Genomic DNA, 12,091 nt, shown 5'->3' on the forward strand with positions numbered 1-12,091 from the left:
CTTTAAACGATTACTTTTATACCGCAGCCGTAAAATATGCAAAGAAATGCAGAAATCTATGCTCATTCATATGATCGTACTTTTTATTTTATTATAGCCAATATTTTTATTTCATTTAATTCCAGAAAAGCCACGCTTTTATATAATTGGCACAAGCCATTTTACAAAGGGAGTCAGCTGGTAAGCATCGTAAAATCCACCGAGAGCCCATTAGTCGCGGTTTAAGCCAAGCCAAAAGGAACAGGGGCAAATGGAAACTCCTGGCTAATTGTTATATCATTTGCTGGGCAACTTTAAAAGGGGCGGGGTCGCTTTAAGAACGGGGTCGAATCCTCGTGACTGCCGAAAGTCTGACTGTTAAATTTTCTTCTTGACTTGACCAGTCGAAAAAAAGAAGGCAACCTGAAAGCATGAAGAAACTCTGCACACTCACACAACACACTCACAGATACACGCACACACACACAAGGCAGAGGCAACGTTTTGACCTCTTTATGAAAAAGGCCTCAAGCACGAGAAGGCTCAGACTCACACACACCAACGCACAACAAGCACGAACGGGGCTGCCGTTAGTGTTTCTGCACTCACACAGACGACCGAAAAACGCTTTGCCTCGGCCGCCCCAGCCCCCCTCATTCGCCCCATCATTTTTGTGGCTTTTTATTGCTTGATTATATAAAAATTGGCTTTTGTATATCATATTTTGTTCACCGCTGCGGCAATTCGTTCATTTTGTCTCCCCTTGAGTGCGCCCGGATTAGGGCACTTTCGATTCTGAGGTGAGCTTTTTCGATTTGGCTTAAGTTTTCCCTTTGATTTCAAACTGCAATCAATTTGCCAACACCTCGCGCACCAACACACGCACACAGACAGCGCACACGGTTAAAAGTTTCTGCACACACATACACCGAGCAGGAGGACTATTGGACGCACCATCCGCTCCTTGGTCCTGCGAGGATGTTGTCAGCACAGCGCCCGAAAACGATTTGGGTTCCCTGGCAGGCGACCACGAGTCCGGAGGCCACACACGAAGTCCACGGCGGGCCGAATGTGCGCCGAGCTGAGCCGAAAGGATAACGACTTCCAGGCCGCTGGAGGATGGGGCGAATTCAGCTGGCCAGGATCGGGTTTTGTTTCACTCTCAGTTTCGATTTCATTTTCATCTGCTGGCTTCTAGCTACGAGCATCGCTTCGATTTGTAATTAATTAATTTACGATGACTTCCGTTCGCACATATTTGCATTAACAACCCATCAGGACGAGCATTTCCTGCTGTCGCTCTCGGGTTTCCAGTTTATAGCATACTTTCGGGGGTACGAGAGCCGCCAAAGAGAGCGAACGCGCAGCTGTTTTCTCCACCCTCATTCTCCACCCATCCACCCACTCAAACAAACGCCAAAAGAAAGAAAGAAATAAACGTTTGTGCATGCGTTACAACCACTTATACAGACGCGAAACGAATACACACACACGCGGACACTCTCCACGCACAATTGTATTTTGATTATGCCCGGTTTTGGTACGCCGCATACCTCGGATACTTCTACGCACAACAATGCCAAATCCCCGACCCCCAATTCCAGTAGCTCCGCGTATCTACCCAACGCCCCTTACACCGCAGGATCCCCTCGGAAAACCCAATCCAATCCAAGCCAACCCAACCCACACGCCCCATTGATAGCCGCCAAGTTTGCCGTCACATCAAATATTTATTGCGACAAGGGAGCGAAACAAGTCGGAACGAAATAGTCGAAAATTCGGAATTTAAAATTTAACTACGACTACTGCAGAACTTTTCGCGGTTGTAATACATTAAAGACGACCTCAATGCGACTAATTTAATGGCTAGAAAAGTAGGCAGGAATCTAAAGTTTTACCTACATATTATGTAGATCAAAAAGTTAATTAAAAATCAAATAATTTCTTAATATTTATTTAATTTTAAATTATTTTATTTTACTTACAACTTTGGTTGAGTATTCGAAACTAAGCCAGCAGTTTTTTTCATTGGATACGTCGTAGTAACCTAACCAAATCTGGCAGTCATACATTTTAATCTCGAATAAGCCATTCCTAATTTCATTATACTAACTTATGCAAGCCGTGGCAAGCTAAAAAACTCAATCAGCTATAAATATGCGTGGAAGAAAACAACATCAGCTTAAAACCAAAATGAATCTTAAACTGAGTGTTCTACTTTTCTTAGTTTACAACTTTGGCGTGAGGTGGTCATTTGCAAGAATGGGAGAAAAGTAACGTATTTTTCAGTTTAAATGCTAATAAAATTAATAAAATTATTTACTTGGAGTTTTATTTATATTACATAGTTGGAAAAATGTTTGCTAATATTATGTGTACACTCTAGTGCAATTGAAGATATTATTAATGCATAAACTTTGATCTGAAACTTAATAGAGCTATTTGAAGTATTGATATTCCTTATTTACTAGGATCTTCTTTCCCTGAGACGAAGGTGCAGACCATTATCTGATTTTAGGGTTAGGACCGCGGATAGAATGGGATCGTATTTGTGGCGCCCTGCCTCCCGCTTCAACTTTTCGCCTGGGGCGAGACCCAGGTAGGTATTTAGGCGACCATCCGTGGAGACCAATTCATCAACTGCTGGAAGGACCTCAAAGGACCGCACCACTTTTGATATAACAGTCTTAAGTTCTAGGAGCGCGAACTTTTGGCCAATGCAATTTCGTGGCCCGGCACTGAAAGGCAAATACTCAAAGGGAGCCGGTTTCTCCTCCTCAAATCGCTCCGGTCGAAAATGATGGGGATCCTTGAAGATGCGATCGTTGTAGCCCAGCAGGATGAGTGCCAAATTGAGAGTTGTACCCTTGGGCACTATACTGCCATCTAAACAGGATGAAATTTGAAAGTATTATTATTTTTAAAAATATATAAGATACTTACTGATATCATAATCCTTATCGCAATATCGCCCTATAAATGGAACGCTGGGATAGACGCGCTGCGCCTCCTTAATAAACAGATCCAGATATTTCATTTTGGCTATCTCCTGGAAACTGACACTTCTGTTCATGTCATCACCCATGACTTCACATTGCTCCTGATACAATTTCCTCTGCAGATTCAGACAATGAGTACCCAAAATGAATGTGGAATAAGTAAACTAAAATACCTGGACATCGGGATGTCGCGAGAGAAGATATACGGAGAAGGATACTCCCGAGGTGGTCGTGTCGTGTCCTTCAAACATAAAGGTGGACACCTCCTCGTAGATCTCCTGTCGTGTGAGAGGACGACCGTCAATGGTGGAGGATAGCAGGGTGTCCAAAAATGCCATCTTCTTTCGTGGCAACGATGGATCGTGCTCCTCCTTAGATCCTCCATTCTGCAGAGCATCGACTCGTTTTTCGATGATGTCATATGTAAAATCTTGAAGTGTCTTCAGAGTTTTTTGGTAGGCTGAAAACTCAGGTGTTAAACTAAACACGCGGTTGGAGCGCTTAAATGGATGAAATGCTCTCATATTTATATTGTAGCACATACTAAAAATAAATTTTGTTTTAGTAAATTTAAATAATATTTAAAGCTACTTTCGAGAACTCACTCTCTGAATGCCTTAACAATGGAGGAGTCGCGCTGTTCCATGGCATTGATGGGCACTCCCATCGCCGTGTCGCAGATGACATCCAAAGTAAGGTAGTTGGCATGCTCCTGGAAATCAATGATAGTGTCTCCGGCACTTGCCTTCTTCAGCTGAGTCATAAACTTGGCGGAGTTCTCGTTCATCACCTCGTGGAAGTCCTGCAGGATGTTGAAATGGAAGGATGGGGTGATCATCTTGCGGTGCTTATGCCATTTGCTTCCATAACTCGTTAGAAGACCATGACCCAGCCATGTATGCAGTAGATCGTAGATGGTGGATTTTTGTATCAGTTGCTGACTGTTCAAAATGTACTGGTGAAAGTTTCATTCGATAAGATTAGATTTTCTTAAAGTGAACTCTTGAATAAATTATAGTTTACTTACCTCCAATTGCTTGGGATTGGTCATCACAATGTGGGAACTGTATCCGATCCAGAAGAGAAAGTTATCTTTTCCGTAGTCGTACCACCAATCAAAGAATGTAGACAGTATTTCTGTGAATATCAGTAAAGCAGTCGCGATTAGGATCAGACTGATCTTTGGCCATTCGACCTGCGCAATTTCGCCACACCAGATGTCTTTCTATCAGCCGGTTATAGTACAACTGATAACACCCACTAAATCATTATCAGTGCGACACGTAGACTTGGAGCCGAGCCTCCACGCCTGGATGTTTGGAACTGACCTGCCGGATTTTTGCCAATCCGATTGGCGTTGCCCAAAATGGGCACCGGAGTGGGTCCATTGAATTCCTTGAGCAGTTGGCGCCGTTGCGATGCCTTCCGTTCAAAGTACACCAATGTGATCAGTGGCAGCACCAGCAGAGCCAACACAACGAGCCACATATTTATATAAACCTGTTCCGGTAGCACCGACGAAAACTGAACCGTTCGCAGCTGGAGCAGATTGAAGAATCGATTGCGCCGCTCGCTTTTATAGCCAAGCCAGGTTATTCAGCTCGCTCCGGATTGGTCCACTCACCGATTAGACAAGCGAAATCTCCCGGCTCTTCCTAGTCGCACTGCAATCGGTTCTAGACAGGCCTCGGAAAGGTATCTCTGTAGAATCAACACAATCTGGGGGGTCAATGTCCACATTTCCCCGCACTTTTATCAGATTGCATCCACCATGAGATCGAAAACGCTTGAAAACGATGAGTGGTCAAAAATCTTACAGCGTTATGGACCTTTGAACCCACTTTTGATATTCAATATACCGATGGCAAAACCAGAATATATTTGTTGGCGATGCCGAACATCAATGTCAGGTTTTTGAATTTTTTCTTATTTTATATGTCTGGCCCAGTGGACTTTGTACTTATTTGTTTATCTATCAGACAGACGTACGGCAGACGGTATGAATTAGTAATCTCGTATCAGCGAGGGGCTCGGCATATACGAGAAGCTCAGCCAGAAGTTCCATCACATGCCAGGCCTCCAAAAATGGTCATTAGCGATTAATTTTTCGGCTAGTCAAGCATCCCAGATCTGGACACGACAGGGCAAAATGGAGTTGGGGGTGGCCCAAACAAATGGTCAGAAATCAGAAGCCACTAACAAAAGAGGTATAACTCTTATATGCATGACAATGGAATCGGCAGGCGATTTTCCCCAGTCCCATCGACATGGCCATATGTTTTTCGAAGGAGGCAGCTTAATAAAGCATATAATATGAGAATTAATCAAAGACCACGCATTGGCTTTTCGCCTGCGTGGGAGAACTGGACCCGTGACACGAATCCCCGGAGATGAACCATACAGAATTCCTTGCTGGGAACCCATGAGCCCATGACTTTCGGGAAAAATTGCCCGCCAAACGCACGTCCCACACAGAAACATTTACCATTTCACGATTACATCTCCATGGGCCGGCAATAAATCAAATTGGCAAACGAAAGGAAAAACAGAGAAAAGTTTTGCACACTGTGAATGGCTTTTATGGCATTTGTTTGGGGCCTGTGATTCGCTTGACATCTCAATGCTGCTGCTGCTGCTGCTGCTGCCGCTGCTTAATGCTTAATGCCCAAACTTATAACGGGCGAAAATTTTAATGAATGACGTCGTCATCATCAGCAGCTGAAGCCGAGAGTGGCAAGGCCGTTGGCCCACCACCACCCCCCTTTCAAGGACATGTTTGGGCGAGCAGCAGCGGGCAAACAAACAATTTCAATGAACTTTGATAAATCGCTGCGAGGCGAAGGACGAGTCCGCATGTTCCGTATACATATAATGTACGGCCGGGCATTCTGCTTGACTGGGCTTCCTATTTCCGGTTCCCATTTCGGTTGCTATATTTGGTAGTGCCGTTGAATGCTCAGTGATTATGTAAATTGTTCGGCCCATTTGTAGCAGCTTCCTCTGGCGTTGGTTTTATGTTTATTTTTATTCATCGATTGCATCTATTAAAAGAATATTCCGCGCAATCCCAGTTGGCTTATGGCTTTCAACCATAACAAACCCTTGAAAACTTCCAGATCCCCACAAAGTATGCCATCGAATTACCCCGACAATCGCTTCCTCAAATATTAGTCGAATAAAACCAACTCTCATCCGGAGAGTCATTTTAGTTAATTATTCCTCGGCTTATCAAGTGGGGATCACACATGTCGTATACGCAATTAGCAAGCTGAGAACGAAATCGCTGTCTTTAAACGAACAGCAATTCCCCAAACTCGCTGCCTCATTATCCCACTTCGCCGCACGTTGTCTGTTGTTATTGCCGCGTTGTCTTGTTTAATGCATTTTTGCCTTCATGCGGCGAAGAGGAAGTAAATATTGCGCATACGCCACGTTGTGAGCACGCAATGCTGCATAGCATGTTTGCCACGTTCGGAGGCAGAGAGAAATGGCTGGAAATAAAGAGCGATGGGTACGGTGGTGGCTAAATTGGACTAAAAGAATAAACAACAAATAAGTAAATAATTATAATAAAAAATAATAATAATTAGTATTGTTAATAATTAATTATTTTAAATTGGTTTTAGATTTTTGAAGCAAGAAGGAAAAAGTTGCTCTTTCTTGATTTCAGCACCTTGAGTTTCCACCGTACTTGGCCAAGCTAAAGAAACCGCATTTACTGGCCACTTAAAGGAGAGAACTCCCATGTGGCCAGCCCATTCCCATTTCCGCCCCCCTTTTCGGGATTCGCAAAACTATGCAAAAGGCTGAGTAGCCACTGTAGCCTCCTGCCGCCTCCTTATCGGGCCATAAAAAGCTGTATAGAATGTTGCAATCAGTTAATTTAAGTGCAGGCCAGGCCAGCACGAACAAAGAGAATGGGAAGCAGCAACAAAAGGAAAAATGGAAATTTCAATGCGAAAATATATACACAAACGAGTGTATTTGTGTGCGTGTGGCGGTGGGTGTGTATGTCTAAACAAACACGCACAGTGGGCCACGCACAGTGGGTCAAGTTCCGTTTCGAGTAGATTCATCCCCAAAACGAAATGAATTCGCATTGGACTGAGCCTCAGGAAAAGTTCGGGGAAAAGTGGGAAGGCCGCATGGTTGGCGAGGGGGTGGGGAATTTTCCTCGACCCGAGGCACACACTCACACACACACAAGCGCACAGCAAAGCACAAGTGGCTACTAATGCAAATAATTTACAAGTAGCAAATGTGGGCGGCAAACGCCAGCAGCAGATTCAGCAGCAGCCAACGTCAGCAGAGACACAGAAAGGACAAAACAAAAATGGGAAAGCGAAAAAATAAAGGAAAACACACACAAAATAAACGACAGTCGACGAGGCAAAACCGACGAGGCTTGGAAAACCAAGGCTTAGAATACCCTGTAAAGTCTATTCCTGGTATCATATACCCCTATATATGATATGATAATTGTTTTTATACAAATTAACTGTCTTTATATTGAAAATAAAGAACTGGAAGAAATAAATAAGAATCCTACAATATCTATACCAATTTGGCATTCAATTACTGGCGATTTAAAACAGTTTATTAAAACATTTTGTGTTGAGTAAAGAACATGCGTATTTTATGACATTAAAAGATGATGTCCTTTGCAAGGGTATAACGCAGTAGTAACAAAAGGCAGGGAACTGGGGAGGGGGGAAGGAAACCAGGGGCAGGGCGGAAGGGAAGGGAAAGGAAAAGAGGGCAATGCTGGGGGCACCGAGGCTCAAGCCAGAAGAGAGGGCTGAACGGAAGAGAAGGGCGAGTAAAAAGGACATTATGCGTCTTTTCACATTTGAGAAAAGGACAAATTTGTAAGGACAAGTGTAAGTGAAGGAAACCGAAACAAACACACAGACACACACGCACACTCGCAGATACCAATACACGTGCACACGCACACACACACACACACACACATACAGAGCGACGACGAATGCCGCAAATGTTTGTGGCCCCGCCCCCTCCGCCCCTTTTTTGAGGCTGTTGAGAGAAAATCAATGCCAGACCATGAATCAAGATCAGGTTTTCAGAACGAATTAGGAGGTCTTTTCGGTTTTGCATTGAGCGATTGATCTGAAGAAGTTTCACAGGACAGCAAGTTTGAATGGGAAAACGAAGGTGCAAGCTGATTTTCCTGGCAACTCATTACAGGAACATTCGATTAGTTGCACTGAAAGGATGTATTGTTGGTTGTGATATGATGAACTCGGCTTGCAAAAGATTTCATTAGAATTATAGTTGAGGGAGCTTCTGGGAAATCCTGCTGGTTGTTTTACTTTTAACTTTATTCAATCCATGCCCTTGGACCTTAATTTGACTTTCTTAATAAAGTTCTGCTTAACTTGTAAAATTTGTAGAAATGACAACAACACAAAATGTAAGCGTTATTTGATACTAGGATTTAAATTTTAGAGTTAAACTATTTATAGCTTTGCTTACGGGGTAATCTTTCCTTTGCTTCCAGAAGGAATCAATTTCAGTGGAAGAGCTATTTCTGCATCCTGTATAGTAAGTATAGTCTTGCACAATTTTCCAAGAATATTAAAAACAATAGGAAAATGAACTAAAATAGGGGCACAGAAAAAGCTTCTATATTACAGAAATATTCTTCAAAGAAAAGCTACTAGCTATAGCTTCAGTAATCATACTGTTGCTTTTAGTTAGTTATACCATCGTTTCGGTGAATTTTTTATTATTAAGTACCAATAAATCTGGTGACAGTTTTTCAATGTGTTAGTGCTCGCTACAATCTGCAAGTTCGCAAAATCCTGAAAGTGCAGGAAATTCTTCGATGACTGAAACAAGAAAAAGAAAACTAGAGACCGGAAAAGTAGAAAGTGCTTTAATTTTTGGCTGACTGACTTTTCACAACTTTCGCGGTAAATGGGTGTCAGGCAACCGTGTGTGAGGAGAGCGGGCGGTGCATGGGGCAGGGTAAATTCCGGTCGGCGGAGGGGGGTGGATGAGGGGTCGGTTCGCCCAGGAATGAGGTGGCACAGTCACTGGCGTTGGCGCGTGGAGGTAATTGAAGTGACGTTTATGAATGTCATCCGTCAAGCACTCAAGGACATTTACATACAAACACGCACACATGGACTGCGTGGCACAAACGCGCACACACACACACACCCTGACAAACTCACGCACACATGCAGGGACGCGTGGAGCGCTCGGTGGCCCCACAGATGCGAGCTTACACAGATTTTTTTGTGTCTTACACCCAGTAGTCTTTCTCAACGTAGAGGAGTATCAATTGATGGTGATTTTGTCAGCACCAAGCACTAGTTGGTAAAAAGTAAGGATATTTAGTTGGTTTTTGTACAGATCTAGTAATTAGGAAGGATCACCCGAAATTGAGATATTGTGTGGAAAGTAAATACTCCTTTTTCAATAAACTATGTGACATCTGAATCGAAAGTTTAGTTAGTAATGCGTTTAATTTCACCATAGATAAGAATGCAAGCAGAGGGTATCTTTTAGTCGCAATTCCATTTGTATTTACTTTTTCGCGTTTGTGTAGACAAACTCACACACTGCGAGAAATCGAAGGAGATGTGGGCAAGGGACGCTCACCGAACCAATACAAACATGAGTTGTCGTCCTGCACGGAAGATGTGAGTGCAGGACTGCCATGAAATTCGTGGTGCGAGTGTGTGCGTGAGTCTATGTCCCTGCTGCTGTGTGTGTTTCTCTGCGGGTTTGTGTGAGTGAGACAATTTAAAAATAAATACAAGAAACTAGCACAGAACGTGATGGCGGTGGATGGGCGGTTGTGGGTGGCCAGTGGGTGGTGCAGGGCCACCAGCGAGGGCAGAATGATAGATTGAGAGGAGGCCCGCAGCTGAAGTCCGCACTTACAGCTCTGCGGACTGTCCCATCCTAGCGAAAGGACTCTGAGATATGGTCCACGGCCCGACGGGCCATGTGCGAATCCAGCCGAACCGCTTGCTTATATAAATTGACAAAGGTTTACCCGGCTCCATATATCATTGTCTTGTTTGTGACGCTGATGAGCCCAGATTTGTTTATGCACATGTCCTTTTTATCGCTGGAAAAGTATCTATGCCATCTAGTCTCGGACCGATGTCTTTCCATCTCGTACCCTTTATCCTTATGCCGTGTGAATAGTTCGCTTTCGCAAATTGACAGGGCTTTCCCAAAACCATATATCATTTGGCTTTCGTTAGATAAATTTGGCGAACATGTTTTTCGCGTCCTTATCCAAACAAAAGTTCTTATTCATACAGTTTATGCTTTTATCAATTATGTTGATTGCAATGTGTATACGTTTTGGTATTGTATAAAAAATATTTGTAAAACAAGCATTTCTACTATTTTATCCTTTAAATCCTTGTTGTCCTTCTGATTTGAAACAATTTCCGTCCGACTATTTCTGCAACATGCCTTTCCTTGAAAACTGTGGCATTTGTGCATCAGAAATTTTGTGACAATCCTGTAACTTTTCACCGCAGCTTTCTTTTTAAATGAGCCCTTAATGTTTCTATTGCATTCAGTTGCCCTTTTTTAACTTTGATTGTTCGATTCTTCCGGAACTCATTGCCTTACCCATGGGGAGGCAATTCGGTCTTCTCTTAGAAATGCATCTACATATATGCGAGGATATGCCTATGTCGGGGCTATAAAGTAATATATGTGTATATACATGTATCGTGGCAACCCACTTGGCTTGTCTACTAATTAAAATGCATGCAATAACCTGAAGTCTTTGTTGCCACATTCTAGATGCTGTTGTTGCTGCTGTTGCTTTTGTTGCCACCGAGGCTGTTGCTGATGTTGCTTTTTTTACCCATGTTGGCAGTAATGTTGTTGTTCTTGTTGTTGCCCGTGTGCGTAGAAGGACGCAGCAGCAACGTTAACAATTTGCACAAAGTGCTTAGACATGTGAGGATGAAAACTTTTCTTAAGGCTAACTTACGTGGCAGTGGCAGATGGGGTAAGGAAGTGAAGAGAAATCCCCACCTGGAGGGGAAAAGTAATGGGGCAGCTTAAAGCGGAGCTTCCGCCGTTTCTCGACATGCATGTAATCCCACCTATTGATAGACTTGCTCTTGCCGAAAGCAAGTTACATTTTTAATTGTCTATCAAAGGGGGCTATTTATAAAACAAAAGATTCCGAAATGTCCTTGCTGCTGACTAATCTCGAGGGAGGACATGGCTGGCGAACTGAGAGAGACATTGGCAGGGGTCAAAGGGCAGGAGAAGGAGAATAGGGGGCCTTCCCCACACAACGGTGTGTATGCATTTTTAATGAAATTTGCCGACGATTTGCGCTCGAAAGCAATTTTGAAGCCCAAAAACGGAGGCAGCAACAGTTGCAACTGCAGCACACACACGCAAACACACACTCCACTGTTGTTGCCGCTCCTGCTGCAGGATCACGTGTGCGGCTTACGAAAAATTAATGCAAATTTGCATAATAAACAAACACAATAAGCGGCGAGGATGGCAGGACCAGTGGCAGAATTGATTAAGTTGTTGGTGTGCAACTTGTGTGTTGATTTTGCTGGCACAATTTCAGCCACATCATATTCACCATCTCCTTCGGAGAATTAAAATGTACACTATGCTATACAGTTTATTGTTTTACATGCTGTTTATCAAATTGTGCATCTTCTTAAAGCCACTCTTTCAGCATTGACCTTCTGCATTTGTTTGCCCCCCATATGCATGCAAATAAACAACACATATCTCACACACACTCGCACACCCACTCGGGCTAACACCGACATTGACGTCACCTTTGCTTGCTCGTGGGCTGAGTTAAATTGCCGGCACAGAATTGTAATCAGCTTCGAGCCCAATAAACTGCATGAGTGTAAATTTCCTGAATGTAATCGCCCCCAAATCAAAATAGAGTACTCGATGGCCTTCGAGCACTTAGATGGCACAATCGAGTATTTGGGCGCTGGGCTGGGGATTTGGGTATCAATAGCAAACGGCTGGCAAAGGTCTAAATTGGGCACGGTCAGAGTTCAACGAGGCAAAAATTCCAATTCCAATTAGAACACGAAGACAAGGTTTCATAGTTTTTTGTA

At 43.4% G+C, this 12,091-nt stretch overlaps 1 protein-coding gene across 1 annotated transcript; it reads right to left on the minus strand.

Moving 5' to 3' along the window:
* Positions 1-1,689: 1,689 nt before the first annotated feature.
* Positions 1,690-4,533, minus strand: LOC6731666 (cytochrome P450 4e3). Its single transcript, XM_002078770.4, has 6 exons — positions 4,307-4,533; positions 4,006-4,115; positions 3,584-3,933; positions 3,152-3,521; positions 2,923-3,094; positions 1,690-2,865 (listed from the first exon to the last, which is right to left on the minus strand). The coding sequence occupies exons 1-6, from the start codon at positions 4,464-4,466 to the stop codon at positions 2,447-2,449; spliced, it is 1,581 nt and encodes a 526-aa protein (XP_002078806.1). The 5' UTR covers positions 4,467-4,533; the 3' UTR covers positions 1,690-2,446.
* Between the last annotated feature and the right edge of the window lie 7,558 nt (positions 4,534-12,091).

This window comes from Drosophila simulans, chromosome 2L (assembly GCF_016746395.2).
Source record: "Drosophila simulans strain w501 chromosome 2L, Prin_Dsim_3.1, whole genome shotgun sequence".
Classification (NCBI taxonomy): Eukaryota; Metazoa; Arthropoda; class Insecta; order Diptera; family Drosophilidae; genus Drosophila; species Drosophila simulans.

Bases quoted from the DNA above. Each gene is read 5' to 3' on its own strand.
- LOC6731666 (XM_002078770.4), bottom strand. From the start codon at position 4,466: ATGTGGCTCGTTGTGTTGGCTCTGCTGGTGCTGCCACTGATCACATTG. The intron at 4,116-4,306 runs GTCAGTTCCAAA...TGATATTCACAG, and splicing joins GATTGGCAAAAATCCGGCAG to AAATACTGTCTACATTCTTT. The intron at 3,934-4,005 runs GTAAGTAAACTA...AACTTTCACCAG, and splicing joins CCAATCCCAAGCAATTGGAG to TACATTTTGAACAGTCAGCA.